The 19,105-nt window shown below is 37.2% G+C and overlaps 2 protein-coding genes and 1 pseudogene across 3 annotated transcripts; all 3 read left to right on the top strand.

Moving 5' to 3' along the window:
• Positions 1-299: 299 nt before the first annotated feature.
• Positions 300-3,848, top strand: LOC143618101 (glucomannan 4-beta-mannosyltransferase 9-like; annotated as a pseudogene). Its single transcript, XR_013150948.1, has 8 exons — positions 300-909; positions 1,010-1,108; positions 1,207-1,459; positions 2,212-2,322; positions 2,547-2,683; positions 2,765-2,877; positions 2,956-3,423; positions 3,512-3,848. The product of XR_013150948.1 is annotated as a glucomannan 4-beta-mannosyltransferase 9-like (transcript).
• Positions 3,849-6,009: 2,161 nt separating this feature from the next.
• LOC143618102 (UDP-sugar pyrophosphorylase-like) lies at positions 6,010-15,375 on the top strand. The gene is made up of 16 exons (XM_077090427.1): positions 6,010-6,151; positions 6,278-6,360; positions 12,068-12,184; positions 12,264-12,404; positions 12,482-12,581; positions 12,663-12,790; positions 12,873-12,944; positions 13,017-13,081; positions 13,178-13,238; positions 13,315-13,432; positions 13,522-13,646; positions 13,736-13,812; positions 13,896-14,001; positions 14,549-14,689; positions 14,756-14,995; positions 15,079-15,375. The coding sequence occupies exons 1-16, from the start codon at positions 6,010-6,012 to the stop codon at positions 15,244-15,246; spliced, it is 1,884 nt and encodes a 627-aa protein (XP_076946542.1). The 3' UTR covers positions 15,247-15,375.
• A 1,440-nt stretch (positions 15,376-16,815) lies between these two features.
• On the top strand, positions 16,816-18,636 carry LOC143618103 (protein NUCLEAR FUSION DEFECTIVE 4-like). Its single transcript, XM_077090428.1, has 2 exons — positions 16,816-17,772; positions 17,809-18,636. The coding sequence occupies exons 1-2, from the start codon at positions 16,855-16,857 to the stop codon at positions 18,610-18,612; spliced, it is 1,722 nt and encodes a 573-aa protein (XP_076946543.1). The 5' UTR covers positions 16,816-16,854; the 3' UTR covers positions 18,613-18,636.
• Positions 18,637-19,105: the final 469 nt, after the last annotated feature.

The following is a 19,105-nucleotide window of genomic DNA, read 5'->3' as shown; positions in this document are numbered from 1 at the left end:
GTTAGAACCGGTTAATAACCGGTTTTTTTTAATTAACTGGTTTTTTTTTAAAATAACCGGTTAATAACCGGTTTTTTTCATAATAATCGGTTTTAAAATTAACCGGTTTTTTCCATAACCGGTTCAGTAACCGGTTTTTTCTCTAGAACTTGTAACCGATATACGAACCGGCGGTTACTAAACCGGTCAAACCGGTTTTTAAATAACCGGTTTTTACAAACCGGTTTTCGGTTTAAACCGTTGAACCGGTTCACCAACCTGTTTTTTTGCCCATCTCTACTCCTCTAGCCTCCAACTTTTTCATTTTCCAGTTTCTAAATCTATTTTTTTCTTTTTTCCAAAAACAGAGAGCCTCCACTTTCCTTTTTTCCTTTCTTTAATTTCCAAGCAACTTGGATGCAAAACCCTTAACATACAAATGTCCTAAAGTTTCAAAATGAAATACTTTAGCCTTAAACCATACTTTTTTGGTTGTTTTTAAATTTCAAAATCCAACCCCAAAACCGAACAAAACAGAACAAAACAGAGCATCCTCTGTTTTATTTGCTCAAACAACAAAAAACAAAGTAAATGGAGAAGCTTAAGCTTAAGGTAACTGCATTTCTATCAGAATATTTCGATGGTGCAGTACCGAATAATATCGGAGAGCAAATTCTGCTGATTTGGGGTCAAGTCAAGGTGTATTTCGTGGTGCCATGTTTGACAATTTTTATGTATATTAATCTGGTGTTGGCAGTCATGTTGTTCACAGAAATGGTTTACATGGCTCTTGTGGTTGCAATTAGCAAATTGTTTGGTAAGAAACCCGAACAACGTTACAAATGGGAACCATTTGAAGATGATGCTGAGCTGGGTAACTCTGTGTATCCTCTTGTTCTTGTTCAAGTTCCCATGTTCAATGAAAGAGAGGTTCTTGTTTCACAGTTGATTTGTTTTCTTGTTTTTTTTTTGTATATGTTGTTTTGTTTTCTAGCAATTATTAATATATATTTTTAATTTGTTTATACAGGTTTATCAGCTTTCCATTGGTGCAGCATGTGGTCTTACATGGCCCTCTGATCGTATTGTTATTCAAGTACTTGATGATTCAACTGATCCATTAATTAAGGTTAATAAATTAAATTACATTTTATTTTACTCATTTTATTTTGATAAAGAAAATAGTACCAAGTTAAATAATATATGGTACTTTTTGTATTTTTATAGGGTTTGGTGGAAATGGAGTGTGAAAATTGGGCAAGCAAAGGAGTAAACATACACTATCAAGTTAGGGATAACCGAAAGGGGTACAAAGCCGGGGCGCTTAAAGAAGGGTTAAAGCATGATTATGCAAAGCAGTGCGAGTATGTGACCATCTTTGATGCTGATTTCCAACCCGAACCGGATTTTCTCACCCGAACGATTCCGTTTCTTCATCATAATTCTGAACTTGGTCTTGTTCAAGGTCGTTGGAAATTTGGTAAAGTTATAGCCCTAAATATCACTTTAGTTTTTGTTATATATTTTTTATTTTTCTTTTCGTTTGCACGCATAAAAAAAGTTTTTTTTTTTTTAACTATGTAGATATGGGTTGGTAGATATTAACAAAGCAATTGTTATCTAGAAGAACCCAAATCTTGGTCCATGAGTTTTTTAGTCTTATCGTATTCAATGGCCTTTTAAGTATTGTCATAATGCACAAATTTCATGATATAATTAATAAAATCGTTAAATGAGATTTGAAATGATTAAAGCATTTTAAATCACAGATTCATTTGGTTTTGTACTTTTGTATGTGTTATGAATTTTCTATTTATAAGATGGAATTAAAATGATTAAAAACGTGTTAAATAATAGAAATAAAACGACAAATTAAAATAAAAGAAATATGGTTGTGATTTGTGAATGACAGCTTTGCGTTTTGGGTGTTGATGCGCACTAAATTACCCCCACATTTGAAGGCAAGATGCTCTTGATTTTAGACTCTAGTAAGCCGGTTGGTGTCACAATTTTTAAACTATATGATGATAACATTAACATAGAGGAACGCATATTCGTTTAAAAAATGATATCATCTTCCTTTGTCACGGGAAACATGCCAGTCACGTGTGGCTCCTGAGTACGTCTAACCTTAGCATTAATCGAGAATGAGTAATGTAAATGTCAAAGTAAATAATACAAGGAATTAGAAACTGATATGTTTTATTGTGGTGTAATTAATTGTTGTTGTAGTGAACTCAAATGATTGCTTAATGACAAGATTGGAAGAGATGTCACTTAACTACCATTTTAAAGTGGAGCAAGAATATGGTTCAATTACCTTCGCATTCTTTGGATTCAATGGTAACCAAACTCCTACTTTGTTGTTTTTTTAAGGTTTTAAGTTAGTTAATTGTTGCATAATTCATCGTTAGTTGTTTATCTATGTTGCACACATTTTACACACCAATTGGTGGTAAATTTGCGGTTTGAGACATTGATAAGTGATAACATATATTGTTTTCAAGTTCTGCTTCTTCCAATGGAAGCTAAATTGAAGTGGTGTTCTATATTTGTTTTTTTCTTAGGGACTGCAGGGGTTTGGCGAATGGTTGCACTTGATGAGGCAGGGGGATGGAAGGACCGCACTACGGTAGAAGATATGGACTTGGCGGTCCGAGCTAGTCTTAAAGGATGGAAATTCTTATACATTGATTCACTAATGGTAAAGTACCTTAATTTTCTAGATTAGAAAAGTTAATGACAAAAGGAAGTTTGAATGTTTTACTTTTAATTTGATGTATAGGTTAAAAATGAACTGCCGAGCGTATTCAAAGCTTACCGTCACCAACAACAACGTTGGGCTTGTGGTCCTGCTAACCTTTTCAAAAAATGGTTTTCGAGATCATGAAGAATGAGGTATCCTTTTAGTAACATTTTTCTTTATTACTTTATTTGATTAATAGATATATGTTGCTTTTTTTACTTGTTGTCTAGACAGTGACATGGTGGAAGAAGCTATATATTTTGTACAGTTTCTTCTTTGTCAGAAAAATTGTAGCTCATATTGTCGCTTTCACACTCTATTGTGTTGTTTTTCCTGCAACTGTGTTGATACCAGAAGTCACGATTCCAAGATGGTTTACGTTATATATTCCAACGGCCATTACGTTTCTAAATGCACTAGGAACTCCCAGGTGAGTATTAGCTTGGATGTCCATGACTAACCATTTTACAAGAAATGAATGAATGCCCTTCGTGTTTCATTTGTAGGTCTTTTTATTTACTAGGGTTTTGGGTTCTCTTTGAAAATGTCATGTCCCTCCATCGGACTAAGGCCACATTCATCGGACTTTTTGAGACTCAAAGTGTGAACGAATGGGTTGTCACCGAGAAGCATGGAGATGCTTCCAAGGTCAAAGCAACACCACAACAAAGTCAATCTTGGTTTAAAATAGGTGAAAGGTAAATTTTATTAATATTATACGTATGTTAATTATAACAATGAATTTAAGAAATCTTTATTTACGTATTGAATGTGTATTTGGGACAGGATTCTTGTACTAGAGCTTTGTGTGGGGATTGCCCTCTTTGGATGTGCTTGTTACGATCTTGCATATGGGAAGTACCATTATTATGTTTACCTTTATCTACAGGCTATGGCCTTCATCATTATGGGTTTTGGTTATATTGGCATTCAGGTCTCCAACTCTTAGCAGTTGGCAATGTTCTTTAATTTATTCGTCATTTTTCAATTGAACATTTGAATCATCAGTACATTATTTTACGCTTGTGCTGCATGATTTCGTCATTTCTTGAGAACATGTAACTTTCTTTTGTATGTTTTTCAAGAAGATGAAGAGGAAATGATACAAAGTTCCCTGCAAAGATTTAAAAGAACATGATGATAATTATTTAGACTTTGTTTTGTCTGATTTCTTTAATTCTTTAGTTTGAATAAGGTTATTTATAATTCTTTGATTCAATTTAAGACATGTGGTTTTCACTTGCTTATCTTACCGAAAATTCAAAGTTACGTATTGTGATCATATATGATGCTAGCAACCCAATAGCAACATCTATAGGTCTTTAACTTCCAACAATGTGCCGCTATCCGAGCAACATGGTAATAATGCATCACAAAATATAGAATAGTAGTAACATTTAGCAAATGACATGATAAAGCAAACTTAAAACAAGTAAACGTACATTGGCCTTAAAATTGTCTCTTGTGGTGCCAAAATAAGGCTTAATACCCGGCCTTAGGCCTCGATCATGTTTGGGCCATTAGTTCTTGTATATAGAGGACTCCACTCCAATATGCTCTCTCTTTTTCTCCTACTCACACTAAAGCACGGTCACAACTCTCCTATCTTTTATCGGCCTAGCTTTAGCAACATCACAACTCCTCTCATTTAATTTCCTACTAACAACCACTAGCTTGATCTATAAGCAAATATGTATAACCTTCAACCAAAAGACTGTGGATTTTAATCTCACTTAAAACATAGTTGAAATATTAGTTGTTCAAAAATAATAATAATAATAATAATAATAATAATAATAATAATAATAATAATAATTTCCTACTAACAATTAGCTCTTACACTCTCTTTAACCTGCAATCTGCCATTTTATCGCTTTATATATATGCACATTATACACTATGACTTCACATTTTTTTTATTCATACACATACACATAACATTTTTTTTATTCATACACATACACATATATTGTATTGGCATGAGTGACGAATGGTTGTCCTAAGTAGCACCGTCTAAATCGCTCGTCGCTCGAACTCGTCCGCCGCTTACTCAAAATTTGCTCGAAAAATGCTCACTCATTTTTTCGCTCGATTGAAAACGAGCCGCTCTGCTCGGTTCGGTTTGTAAACAAGCAAAGGTCTGCTCGGTTCGGTTCGGCTCGAATATTTTTAATTTATTTTATATATAATTATATATGAACAAATATATAAATATATAGACAAAACACATAAATATAAGCTTACAATTATTTTTACCCCTTTAAATTTTTCATATTTCGTTAATTTTATAGTTTTATTTGTTCAATTCAAGTTTTTAGAATACTGGAAATTTGTTTACATGATCATAATATCTCAATTCAGATTTATTTTTAATAAAAATTTACAATATATTACGTGTTTGTTTAAAAAACTTCTAATTTATTTATAAAATATATTATTTACAACCTTCAAATTTGTTTCTTATTGAAAATTTTAAAGTGAAGAAGAAATAAATAATGCTCGAAATTGCTCGATGTTCGATCGAAAAATGCTCGATTCGATTTTGGCTCGTTTCGGTTTTCGCTCGATTCAAATAAAAGCGGTTCGGTTTGGTTGTAAACGAGCCAAACAACGAGCAAACATTCGCTCGGTTCAGCTCGGCTCGTGAACAGTCTTAGTCCTAAGGCTAGACCTGGGGATATGACCAATACGAGTATGAAGTCTAAACCAACAGTCAACCCTCCAACAATTGCCATGCAACATGATAACATAGGTTGATCTAAAAATCATATAAATTCAAAGACAACTTCAATCAAAAAACTAGTGAATGATTCATATCTTTAGCATCTTTTATTTATGTAACTGTTACTCACATTACACAATTTCTTTTTACCTACTATATCTCTATCTCACTCATAAACATTTATTTTGTTATTATATTTTATATAATAATTACAATATTTATAAAACAACTGGTCGGTGGTTCCGTTTATTTAAATAATCACTATTTAGAAAACCCAAAACTTTAAATATAAAATTCAAAATAAAAAATAAAGAAAAGATTTAATAGTTAATGATAATGATAACGACAATTAACACATAGATATCAACATCCTTGACTTGTAAACATACATACATACATAAAGAAAACCAGAAAACGTACGTACGTGTCACACACGTTTACTTATATCTCAAACATACAACTCCTGTTCGGATACGGAATCATCTCGATCCAATACATATATATAACTAACCTTAAAACATTTATCATCATCATCTGATCTTCACTATGCATTCACCGATCCATGGCTTCTTCAGCCGTCAATTCCGCCATTGACAGACTCGCGAACCTTCAACTCAATGAACTCTCCACTTCCTCATCTCCTAATTTACAGAAAAACCTCTCAGTATTATCTCCTGAACAGGTATTGTTATTATTATTATTATTATTATTATTATTATTATTATTATTATTATTATTATTATTATGTATATGTATGTCTATAAGTTATGTAAAGCAATGGTGTTAGATTGGGTTAATTACAGTTTATTGTTTATTGGTGTGTGTACAGATGGAATTAGGGCAAGGCCATTTGTTTGAAAATTGGCCTGAGCCTGGTGTTGAAGATGATGATAAAAAGGCTTTGCTTGATCAGGTAATTCATAATTTCATGTTCTGGTAATGCAATCTAGCCGTCTAGGGTAGGGATGAGATGTTTTTCCTGAATATCGAACGCTACTGAACTGGTACCCACTTTTGCAAATCTGGTTTTCGGTATATTTTTTCGCATTTTGGTACTAATTGTAAAATGTAGTTTCTTTTAGGCATTAGTTACTTTTGGTCTAGATAGCCGAGTACTCGGCAAGCATTCCCCTAGTGCTCCCTGCCTAGTCTGAGTACTCAGCGAGTAATTCCACGACTAGGCCGGGTACTCACAACTCCCACTCGACCGACATGGTAGCACCTAGCAAGGGGGAAGCTTGTATTATGGCCCGGGTGGCTCCGGTCACCCCCGTTTTTTTGTTCAGTAGTGTAAATTTATGCGTTTTTATTCGAAAATTTATATATGTAGTATAGATTTACTCGTTTTCGTTCAAAATTCTTGAGGCTGGTCACCCTGGTTTATGAAATTTTTTATACGTATGGAGTCTGGTCACACCGGCGTTTTAGTCCAAGCTTCGCCACTGGCGCCTAGCGACTTCTGCAACCATGGCAACCAGTATGAGGGACTGGTCTCCACACCTTTTTTTTCTATAGAAATTCATACGGTTTTGGGGACATTGTGGTTTCTTGATTATGAATGAGTTTGATACGATTTTTGGTTTCTTGATTACCCTTGATTACGAATGAAGTTGATACGATCAATGGAGATTAGGAAAACTTAATTATTTTTATATTATGTAATGAGTAGCATTTAACTATTAATAAATAATAATTACTGCTACTTGTATCTCATAAAGATAAACTTGGTAAATGATTGTATATTGATTGTATGTTCAATTGAGATACAATATGGTCCTATATATAGATCTATACAAGACATCATTAGGGCCGGCTATTAGTGTCTAGGGATTGGCCCATGTTATACAAGTGATATCGATCAATACTCCCCCTCAAGCTAAGGCCGGGGACCAATTCTTAGCTTGGACTTCAAAAAGAGAAAACGTTCTGATGGTAGTGGCTTTGTGAAAATGTCAGCAATCTGATCATGTGTGGAAATAAACTGAACAAATAACTTCCTTTGAGCAACCTTCTCTCGAACAAAATGAAAGTCTACTTCCACATGCTTTGTTCTGGCATGGAAGACTGGATTGGCAGATAGGTATGTGGCTCCTAGATTATCACACCATAGGATTGGAGCAATCTGCATTGGGACACGTAGTTCTCTCAACAATGTTTCAAGCCAAGTTAATTCAGCAACCGTGTCAGCCAAGGCCTTGTATTCAGATTCCGTGGATGACCGAGATACAGTTTTTTGTTTTCTAGCTGACCATGAGATTAGATTCGACCCAAGATATATTGCATATCCCCCCGTGGATCGACGGTCATCCGGACACCCAGCCCAGTCGGCATCAGAAAATGCAGTTAAATTTTGAGCGTCTGTATAGGCATGTAAAACAGGAGAAGATCTGCTAGAGAGTAAAAGACCATGATCTGCTGTCCCGTGTAGATAGCGTAAGATACGTTTAACAGCGGACCAATGATTTTCAGTGGGGGAATGCATGAACTGACAAACTTTGTTAACCGCAAAGGTGATGTCAGGTCGTGATAGGGTGACATACTGTAATGCCCCAACCATTTGTCTATACTTAACAGGATCATCAAACGGAGAACTGTCACCAAGATGAAGAGAAGCATTGGTGGTGCAAGGTGACGGCACCGGTTTGGATTGTGATAATTTTGCACGTTCCAACAATTCAGTAATGTATTTCCTTTGAGAAAGGATGATATCAGACCCTGATCGGACCACTTCAATGCCCAAAAAATAAGATAGAGGACCCATATCTTGTATAGCAAATGATTGACTAAGACGGTGCACAATGTGATCAATGGCCTGGGTGTTATTGCCTGTCAAAATAATGTCATCAACATATACCAGCATATATAGTATCGTCCCATTTTGTGAATATATAAATAAAGACGGATCGGTTTTAGATCCCTTGAAACCGAGAGCAATCAAGGCAGAAGAGAGACGTTCGAACCATGCTCTAGGTGCCTGTTTGAGACCATACAAGGATTTATGTAATAGACACACGTGATTCGGTTTACCGGGGTCGATGAATCCTTGTGGTTGTTTCAGATAGACTGTTTCTTTTAGATCCCCATGTAAAAATGCATTTTGAACATCAAGTTGTCGGAGAGTCCACCGGTTTGTAACGGCTAAGGAAAGAACAACTCTGATGGTGGTGGGTTTCACCACTGGGCTAAAGGTTTCAGTGTAGTCAATGCCAGCTTGCTGATGGAAACCTTTTGCAACTAGACGCGCCTTGTATCGCTTAACTGCCCCATGTTGATCGCGTTTTACTTTATAAACCCATTTGCAATCAACCACATTAGTGTTTGGAACACGGGGAACCAAAGACCATGTACCATTACGGAGAAGTGCGGAGTATTCATCCGCCATAGCCTTACGCCAGTGAGCCTCTTTATTGGCAACGGCAAAGGAGGTGGGTTCGATGTTAGGTGGACTAGTGGAGGTATGGTATGAGGTGGGATTAAAGTATTGGTTTTGTTTGGGGTTAGGTCTTAGGTTAGCTGGTCGTTGGCGAGGTGGAGTGGGTGGAGTAGGTACGGTGGGAGTGGCAGAAGGATATGTGGTGCTGGTCTGTTGTGATGATTGTGGTTGTTGAGATGGGGTAGAGTAACGGTCGAAGGCAGAGATTGGAGTGGTTTGTGGGGCTGTACGACAAGAATAGGTATTAGTGGGCTGAGTAGTGGTGGTTTGGTCTGGTTGTGAGGATGTATCATTGGTTGTGTGAGAGGTTGGAATTTGGGCTGAAGGTGATGGTATGGTATGGGCCGGTTCTGGTGGAATGGTGTGTGCCGGTTGTGAAGTGGTATGGTCTGCTGGTGTATCAGTTGGCATAGGAAAGGGACCGGTTGGATAAGAGGAAACATAGGGATTGATAGGTGTAGGGGGTGACTGGTCGGTAGAATTAAGTAGAAAAGGGAAGGTGTTTTCATGGAACCGAACATGACGGGCAATGTAAATGCGTTCGGAGACGGGGTCAAAACAACGATAACCATGATGAGAAGTGTTATATCCAAGGAAAACACACGGTGAAGAGCGGAAATCCATTTTATGTGGATTATAAGGACGAAGATATGGAAAGCATTGGCAGCCAAAGACACGAAGGAAGGAGAAATCAGGTGGGTGTTTGAACAAGTGCTCGAAAGGAGATATTGTGGAGTTTGTGCGAGAAGGCATGCGATTTATCAAGTAGACGGCTGTTTCAAAGGCAAAATGCCAAAAACGTTGAGGGACGGAGGCCTGTGACATTAATGTTAGACCGGTTTCAACAACGTGCCGGTGACGTCGCTCAACAATACCGTTCTGTTCGCTAGTATGGGGACAAGAGAGACGATGAGTAATGCCTATTGTGGCAAAGAAAGAGGAGAGATTTCGGAATTCTCCTCCCCAATCAGACTGTACAGTTTTAAGTTTAGTAGAAAATTGTCGTTCAGCCATAGTCACAAATTGTTTAAAAACTGCAAAGACATCATATTTGCGTTTCAAGGGAAACAACCACATGAATTTGGAGAAATGATCAACACATAATAGAAAATAATTGTGGCCATCAAAGGAAGGTACAGGGGCTGGCCCCCAAACATCACAAAATACTAAATCCAAAACACACGTACTTTTATAATCAGAAGATAATAAATGTAGTTTGGAAGATTTTCCAACTGAACATGGATTACAATGAAAATCAAAAGTCTTAGCAGAAACAGGTAAATGATATTTAGAAAGCATTGTCTTGAATAATTGAGAATGTGGATGTCCCAATCGTTGATGCCAGGTGGTTGTTGAAGCACGAGTTGTGGAAAAAGCAACTTTTGGAATTGGCTGGTTTATTGGAAGTTTAAGAGAGTAGAGTCCACCGTCACTTGGACCCGTGAGGAGGGTAATGTGTGTAGACTTGTCCTTCACAGAAAAAAAAAAGTAGCATGAAATTCAAAATAGACATGATTATCTTCACAGAATTTTTGTACAGAAAGAAGGTTTTTCTTGAGGGCGGGAACATGAAGAATGTTGTTCAGGTAAAAGGTTTTGTTAGGAGAGGAAAATTTTTTTGAACCAATATGTAGAATAGGGAGGGCCGTACCGTTACCAACTTGTAGGTTATCATCACCAAAGTAAGGCTCAGCGGAGTCAAACCCTGACATATCTAATGCTCCATGGCCATTGGAACCTGTGTCTGGAAGCCAGTTGGTGTAAGCTTGTGAGCGATGGTCTGCATAGTTAGCAGACGGTTGTCGTGACCGGATGGTAGATGGGTCTCTGTTTGGGCATTGAGATGGGACATGTCCTATCCCGCACCTGTTACAAGTTCCATACACAGTATTTTGATTAGATGCCCAACTAAACTGACCTGAGTTTCGAGTTCCGTGGCTGCGATTGTAGTTGTTGATGTTTCGACCACCACGGCCACCACGGGTACCACGGCCGCGTGAGTAATGTAACTGTCCAGCCCTGTTTGTATAAAAGGCTTGAGGTGTGGAGGTTTGTGAGGAACCCGGGGCTGGTTGAAGTTGAAAACCGAGACGGGCAACCATCTGCTGAATGGCCTGAACAGTGTCAGGAGGAGCCGAGGCAGAACTTGCTGCAGTGGCAGCCGTGAAGGCTTGTACAGGGGCAACTTCAGAGGTTGGTTTCCTGATTAGAAACTCATGGTCAGCAATGAGACTGGGAAGCTCAGAGAACACAGCCCGAAAGTCTCTGGCCAGGAGGCCTTGTTTGACTCCATTATACTCTTCACGAAGACCTGCAACAACTAACATAACAACATCTTTGTCAGGCATTGGATGTCCAATATTCGCAAGGGCATTTGCGTATTCTTGTGCCCGAGCGAGATATGCAGCAGAGGTTTCATCCCCTTTCATTTGAATTTTCAGTAGCTGCGTTTTCAGTGTGAATTCTCTTGAAGAAGTATGGGGGGCATAAGCACGTTCAAGAGTAAGCCACACATCACGGGAAGTATCACCTTGAACATGCTGAAAAGAAGCTTCTGAGATGGTTGAGGTGAGTATCATGAGGACGTGGGCATCATTAGATAACCAAGCTGTGTGGTTGGGATTAGGGATGGGAACAACAGCAGCAACATCCTTGTCTGATGTTCCCTGTGATGATGAAATTGTGGATGGAGGGCAGGGAATACTCCCATCAATATAACCGAAGAGTCCATTGGTAACAAGAAACGGCTTGATCATAGCCTTCCAATGTCCATAGTTTGTAGGAGACAAAGTGAAGGCAAACTTGTGAGAGTTGTGTGAGGTTTTCTCGGTAGTAGAGAAGGCTGCGAGGAGGGCCATTGTGTAGCCGAAAAGAAGGGATCAAGGCTTGGAAAAAGAAGAAATTGGCGGCTGATGAACAGTGACGATGAACAGTGTCACGGCTAGGGTTAGGTTGCAGGCAATTGTAATTGCTGGAAGGTGGCGGCTGATTAGGGTTAGGCTCTGATACCAAGATAAACTTGGTAAATGATTGTATATTGATTGTATGTTCAATTGAGATACAATATGGTCCTATATATAGATCTATACAAGACATCATTAGGGCCGGCTATTAGTGTCTAGGGATTGGCCCATGTTATACAAGTGATATCGATCAATACATAATGACATTTGATTGGTTACTTTAGGTTTCGCTTCTGAACTCAAGTTATCCTGGAGGCTTGTCATCATATATCAAGACTGCTAAAGAATTGTTAGCAGATTCAAAGGCTGGAAAGAATCCATTCGATGGATTCACACCTTCTGTAAGTTACTAAACTTAATCTTTTTGGCCTTTAATCAGTGCAATTTGGTTTAATTATGTTATGGATTATGTTTCTGCAGGTACCATCTGGAGAAGTGTTAACATTTGGTGATGATAACTTTATACAATACGAAGATGTTGGTGTGAAGCAAGTGCAGGATGCTGCGTTTGTTCTTGTTGCAGGTGGGCTTGGGGAGCGTCTCGGGTACAGAGGAATAAAGGTTGTCACATCATATTGTTATAAATATTGTTATGTTTAATTTTTTTATGAGTTTACTGAAATTCGGTTTATCTTCAGGTTGCACTTCCCATGGAAACAACTACCGGAACGTGTTTCCTGCAGCTCTACATTGAGTCCATATTATCATTATCTGAAGCTAGCTTTAAACAGGCTCAAGGTTGTTTTATAAACTGGCATTTCATAAGAACATGAATATTAATAATTAAATGTGATAATGTTGGTATTTTCTAAATTATAGGTGAATGTAAAAGAGATGTTCCATTAGTGATAATGACATCAGATGATACACACGAGCGCGCATTGCAACTTCTAGAATCAAACAGTTATTTTGGGATGAAGCCTACACAAGTAAAACTTTTGAAACAGGTAATTTCATATTTTCATCATAAAATTGATACTCGTGACAACATTAAAATGGTCTTGATGACTTACCTTAATCATGTTTCAGGAAAAAGTTGCTTGCTTGGCTGATAATGATGCTAGGCTCGCTTTAGACCCAAACAATAAATACAGAATACAGGTGGCTTTTTAGTATACAAAATTATATTCCAATTACATTTTCCAATAATGACAAATGTTGTTTTCTTATTAGACAAAACCTCATGGTCACGGTGATGTTCATGCTCTTCTTTATTCAAGTGGACTTCTGAAAGAATGGTATATATATAAAGCCTCTTCACTCTTGTTTAATGGTTTGTATATCTTAATAAAGTAAGCTATAATCTTTAATTTACTTCTCGGGATCTTTTGCAGGAAAGATACTGGTTTGAGATGGGTGTTGTTTTTTCAAGATACAAATGGACTTCTTTTCAAGGTTTGCTAAAACGATAACATAATTACTATTTCGAACAGTTAAAAGTTATATAAATTTATCTGTTTCCATTTTTTAGGCCATACCTGCAGCATTAGGAGTTAGTGCCGTTAAAGAATACCATGTTAATTCTCTTGCTGTTCCTAGAAAGGCCAAAGAAGCTATTGGAGGCATTACTAAACTTACTCATACAGATGGTACATTTTATTCATCACTATGTGTGTTTTCTTTATTGTTCATTGCTTAATGCTTAATTATTGTTTATATAATATTTGTATGATTTTAGGTAGGGAAATGGTGATTAACGTGGAATACAATCAACTTGATCCGCTTCTTAGAGCAACAGGTCATCCTGACGGTGATGTCAATTGTGAAACCGGCTATTCTCCATATCCAGGAAATATAAACCAAGTATAATTCTAAAAAATTGCTTACTTTTATAGTTTTATATCCCCAAGGTTTTTAAATTGCAGTTTTTAAATAATTATCGTCCTTTGCAGTTGATTCTTGAACTTGGTCCTTACATCGATGAACTTTCAAAAACTGGTGGTGCTATCAAGGAGTTTGTTAACCCCAAGTAATTATTTTTTACTTTTTTAATAAATACTTTTTTCTTTCATTTTTCCCCCCTAATCGACTAATCCGTCTTTTGCATTGTAGATACAAGGACTCAACAAAAACTGAATTCAAATCGTCTACTAGATTGGAATGTATGATGCAGGATTATCCTAAAACATTGTCACCATCAGCTAGAGTTGGATTCACAGTAAGTAAAACTTCATATTGGGCCATTTTATAGTTAAATAGTAGTTTTAAGTTATATTTTTATTTATAAATTAATTTCATGGATGGTCCCTGTGGTATGCACGTATTATGGTTTTGGTCCTTGCATTTGAAACGTTACAGGTTTAGATCAATAATTCGCACAAACGTAACCCGTATGGCCCCTGAAATGGATGGAGGTTAACTTTCAGCTATTTTTTTTAAATGACATAAATACCCTTATATTAGAAAACAAAGTTGTGGGTCCCGTTTATAATAAAAAACAAAAAAATCTTAAAACCCAGTCCCAATGTTTTAATTTTAAGTTTTTAAATAAGGGTATGTTTGTCTTTTTAAAAAAATTAACTGAAGAGTTAACTTTATCCATTTCAGTGACAAATATGTTGCGTTTGTGCATACTATTGGTCTAAGCCTGTAAGGCTGTAATTTGTCAAACTTGGGCGAAAACCATAACCTGCACAATTAATTATTTTTTAACAATATACTGTGTTATCATTAATATTATTATTATTTTTATTTTACTTTACCAGGTGACAGATACATGGCTTGCGTATGCACCTTTAAAAAACAACCCTGAGGATGCTGCAAAGGTACCCAAAGGGAATCCATATCACAGTGCCACTTCTGGAGAAATGGCAATTTATCGAGCAAACAGCAAGATTCTTCAAGAGGTTAGTAAATCTAGAACATTTGCTAAATTACATTTAATCTTCTGCTTATATTATGTGTGTCTTCAGGCAGGTGTTAAGGTTGATGATCCAGTTACACAAGTATTCAACGGTCAAGAAGTAGAAGTGTGGTCCCGTGTTGTGTGGAACCCAAAATGGGCGGTCACTTTTGCCGATGTTAAAAGTAAAGTGAGTGGAAACAACTCAGTTTCTCAAAAATCTACGTTGTTAGTTAACGGCCGTGACATATTTATTGAGGATCTCTCGTTAGATGGAGCTTTTATTGTCGACTCCGTTGATGACGCAGAGGTGCGTTAACTAAGCATATATTAATTACAGATAAATTATCCAAAAAAATATCTTTGTGTTTAGTGCTTACTTAATTTGTGCAGGTGAAAGTGGGAGGTTCGGTGTGTAACAAAGGCTGGACTGTTGAAAGCATTGACAAAGATTCTACTGAGTTGCCTGAAGAAGTGAGGATTAGAGGTTTTAAGATAGTTAAGACTGAGCAGTTACAACAAAGTTACCGTGAACCCGGAAAATTCACCTTGAAGGTTTGAGGTTTGATTTTGTGAACATGCACAGTTGTCTGTTACGTTTTTTTTTTGTATTGTTCTACATTGGTTTGACTACACTAGTTTTCATTTGTAGCTGTTTGAAACAGGATAAGTATAAACCATTTTATTTAAATCAAGTTTTGGTTTCATAAGTATTAATATTGTTTTGGTGAATAGTAGTTTATATCCACTCCTTAATTCTTGTTCAAGATTTGTTCGCATCTCTAAATTCATGGAGATAAGTCGATAACCATTTCATTATGATAGATATCTACAATCACTGCTAAAAATACGAAAAGCTTTATCTATTTTGAACAAGCTTTTTCATATATATCCATATATGATTATTGATTACGGTGGATGGCTTAGAGTGTTATCATTTCCTTGTTTCTTCAATACTTGAATCTTTTGTGATGTTTTGGAATATATGGTATAAACAAATGCGTAATTGCATTAAAGTTTAGATCATGTTATCTTTTAACTTCATTGTTTAATGTGTGTGTGTGGTGTGAATCTTTGTCTTCAAAGAAAATCAAGTCTCATAATGGTCATGAACTTTATTTGGAGTATATCCTTACAACCTTTTCATCTTTTCACACATGACTGTTGAGTATTTGCTTACTAAGAGAAAGGAGAAAAAAGTAAGCTTGAATTCTTTTGTGTGATGTCTCAGTTCTATTTTGTTATATTTTTTTGTCTCAAACGGCTTATATCATAACAATGTCTCGGTTCCATAACAAGCCGTGTATTTTTTATCTACTCGGTCCAATTAATGAAACATAACTATCTTTATTTATGATCCATAAAAACGGGTAATTGGGAATATAATTGAAATGAAATTAATTCTTCGGTCTTCACTAGAAATTGATGTCTCAGTTTTTTATTAATATTACACTTGTTAGCATCTGCTGGTTCATGTTAACAAAGTATAGATAGTGTTCTTAGATGATCATTAATCACGATACACAATCATGTCTTAATTTAGTAATAAATAATAACAGATGCACATGTATGCGCAACATGCTAGTTCTAATAAAAAACAAACATGTATTATGTACACACTACGTTTTTTCCAAATCAACTTGTCAGTAATTAATTAACCGTAAATTCAAAATAACGAGATAAAAACAAAAAAATACATGAATTATGTAACACACGTGGACACTAGAGATGCACAAATAGATTTAAAACTCAAAACCCTCAAAACCGGCTTGGCTAGAAACCGGTTCAGTTTGGTCAACAAAAGTCAAAACCAGTTTAAGACCGGTTTCGGTTCTAGTTGAACCCGTTTTCTTAATATGTTACGATCAGTTTTGATTCGGGTTGAGCCCGGTTTTGGTTTGATTAACCAGTTTTAGTGGAGAAAATCAAAAAACCGGCTCCGAGCCTACGCTTTCAAGCCGGTTTCTACATAATCGTTTTCAGTTCAGTTTTCGAGTCGTTACAGTTAACCGGTTCTTTTATCCACATAAATAAATGAAATTAAATACAAATAGACCCGTGACCAAAACTGTAACGATTCACACTTCTATAAATAATAATAATAATATCATGTCTATCCACTTGAACTTAACTACCCACTCATCACACCATCCTCCTCTTCCACAAACCATGGGTGAACCACCACTACCACTACCCTTCGCCGTCCACGTCATCCGCGGCCGATGGTTCTCACTCTTCGCCTCCTTCCTCGTCATGACCGGCGCCGGCGCCACCTACCTCTTCGGCGTCTACTCCAAAGAAATCAAATCCTCCCTCGGCTACGACCAAACCACCCTCAACCTCCTTGGCTTCTTCAAAGACCTCGGCGCCAACGTCGGCGTACTCTCCGGCTTAATCGCAGAGATCACCCCAACCTGGTTCGTCCTCCTCCTCGGCTCAGCCTTAAACTTCACCGGCTACTTCATGATCTGGCTAGCCGTCACCAACCGCATCTCAAAACCCAAAGTCTGGCAGATGTGTCTTTACATCTGCATTGGCGCCAACTCCCAAAACTTCGCTAACACCGGCGCCTTAGTCACTTCTGTTTCCAACTTCCCGGAAAGCCGTGGCGTCGTGCTCGGCTTGCTAAAAGGCTTCACCGGCTTAAGCGGCGCCATCATGACACAAATATACTCAGCCGTGTACGGAAACGACTCAAAATCTTTAATATTATTAATCGCGTGGCTTCCGGCTGCTATATCGGTTGTGTTCGTGTACACCATCCGGACCATGAGTCTCGTTCGACAGCCGAACGAGCTTCGTTTGTTTTACCGTTTTTTATACGTGTCTGTGTTTCTAGCGTTGTTTATTATGGCCATGACTATTGCGCAAAATCTAGTAGCGTTCTCGCGAACCGCGTACGCTGCGAGTGCTTCGGTTGTGATATTTTTATTATTCGTCCCGCTTTTTATTTCGATTAGGGAGGAATTAAACCTATGGAAACAAAGTAACCAGATCGATGTTGGTAACCTTAAGATAAATAATCCTGACGATGTTAATGATCGTGACAACACGGGTTATTCACAAAATGTGACAAATGTAACGAATGTTACAAATGGTACGGATGTTGCAAATGTTGTAAAGTCGAAAGAGGAAGTGAAACGGAAAACGTCGTGTTTTGCTAATGTGTTCTTGAACAAGCCCGAAAGAGGGGAGGATTACACAATCTTGCAAGCGCTTTTAAGTACGGATATGTTGATTCTGTTTATTTCGACTTTTTGTGGGCTTGGGACGAGTTTGACTGCGGTAGATAATTTGGGGCAGATTGGTGAGTCGTTAGGGTACCCTCCGAAGACGATAAAATCGTTTGTTTCGCTTTTGAGTATTTGGAATTACTTTGGTAGGATTTTTTCTGGATTCGTATCTGAAATTTTGCTAGTGAAGTATAAGTTTCCACGGCCGTTGATGTTCTCGTTGGTTTTGTTTCTCTCGTGTGTCGGTCTTCTTATGATCGCGTTCCCAATACCTGGATCGGTGTACGTAGCGTCTATTATCATTGGGTTCTCGTTCGGTGCGCAACTTCCGTTAATTTTCGCAATAATTTCCGAGCTTTTTGGGTTGAAGTATTATTCCACATTGTTCAATTGTGGGCAGTTAGGGAGTCCGTTAGGGACGTATATATTGAATGTGAAGGTGACCGGGCCTTTGTATGATCGGGAAGCGGTTAAGGAGCTTGCGAAGAAAGGGTTAACCAGGGGTGCGGTTAAGGAGTTGATTTGCATGGGTAGTCATTGCTATAGGCTCTCGTTTATTATATTGGCTTGCGTTTGTTGTTTTGGTGGTTTAGCGTCGCTGATTTTGGTGATCAGGACTCGTGAATTTTACAATGGAGATATTTATAAGAAGTTTAGAGAGCGGGGTCAGGTGTCGCAACTGACAAAGTCATGAAGCAACGTTACTCGCCCTTTAATACGATGCAACACAATATATGTAAAGTTGCAAAATTTGAAAACTCAAATTAATTAACCTATATGTGTGAATGTAGTACATTTGGCACTTGTCACGTTTAATTATGTTATATATATTATTGTGTGATACATAGTAAAGAATCTTTTGGTTTTAACGGTATAAGATGTGTTTTTAGATAGTTAATTTTGGTAAGTTTCATAATATTAAAAGATGTATAATTGACTAAAAAGGTTAAAAGCGTAGTTGGGTTGGCAACTCATCATGTCATGCGTCTTGTTATTTGGCTTGACATGACCTGTCGATTTCAATTTCTGTTTTTTAATAAAAAAATATTCCCTTAACTTATCCGTGATACCAGGGTAATTTATGGTATTTTGGAGACTAGTGGTACGACTTTTTTGGCTTTTATGAAGCATTCATTGGAGCTTTGGTGGGTTGTACTTTACGCATTCTTTGAAAGTTCGATACGACA

Source organism: Bidens hawaiensis, unplaced genomic scaffold, assembly GCF_021521415.1.
Source record: "Bidens hawaiensis isolate Kalapana, Puna unplaced genomic scaffold, B.hawaiensis_p1.1 tig00063537_1, whole genome shotgun sequence".
Classification (NCBI taxonomy): Eukaryota; Viridiplantae; Streptophyta; class Magnoliopsida; order Asterales; family Asteraceae; genus Bidens; species Bidens hawaiensis.
The sequence above is the reverse complement of the archived record's forward strand: the minus strand, read 5'-3'. Positions and strand labels throughout refer to the sequence as shown.

What these genes read in the sequence shown, in the direction of transcription:
- LOC143618102 (XM_077090427.1), top strand. Translation starts at nt 6,010, where the DNA reads ATGGCTTCTTCAGCCGTCAATTCCGCCATTGACAGACTCGCGAACCTT. An exon ending in TCGATGGATTCACACCTTCT is followed by an intron (nt 12,185 to 12,263) that starts GTAAGTTACTAA and finishes ATGTTTCTGCAG; the next exon opens with GTACCATCTGGAGAAGTGTT. An exon ending in TAGCTTTAAACAGGCTCAAG is followed by an intron (nt 12,582 to 12,662) that starts GTTGTTTTATAA and finishes TCTAAATTATAG; the next exon opens with GTGAATGTAAAAGAGATGTT.
- LOC143618103 (XM_077090428.1), top strand. Translation starts at nt 16,855, where the DNA reads ATGGGTGAACCACCACTACCACTACCCTTCGCCGTCCACGTCATCCGC. An exon ending in ATGTGACAAATGTAACGAAT is followed by an intron (nt 17,773 to 17,808) that starts GTTACAAATGGT and finishes AATGTTGTAAAG; the next exon opens with TCGAAAGAGGAAGTGAAACG.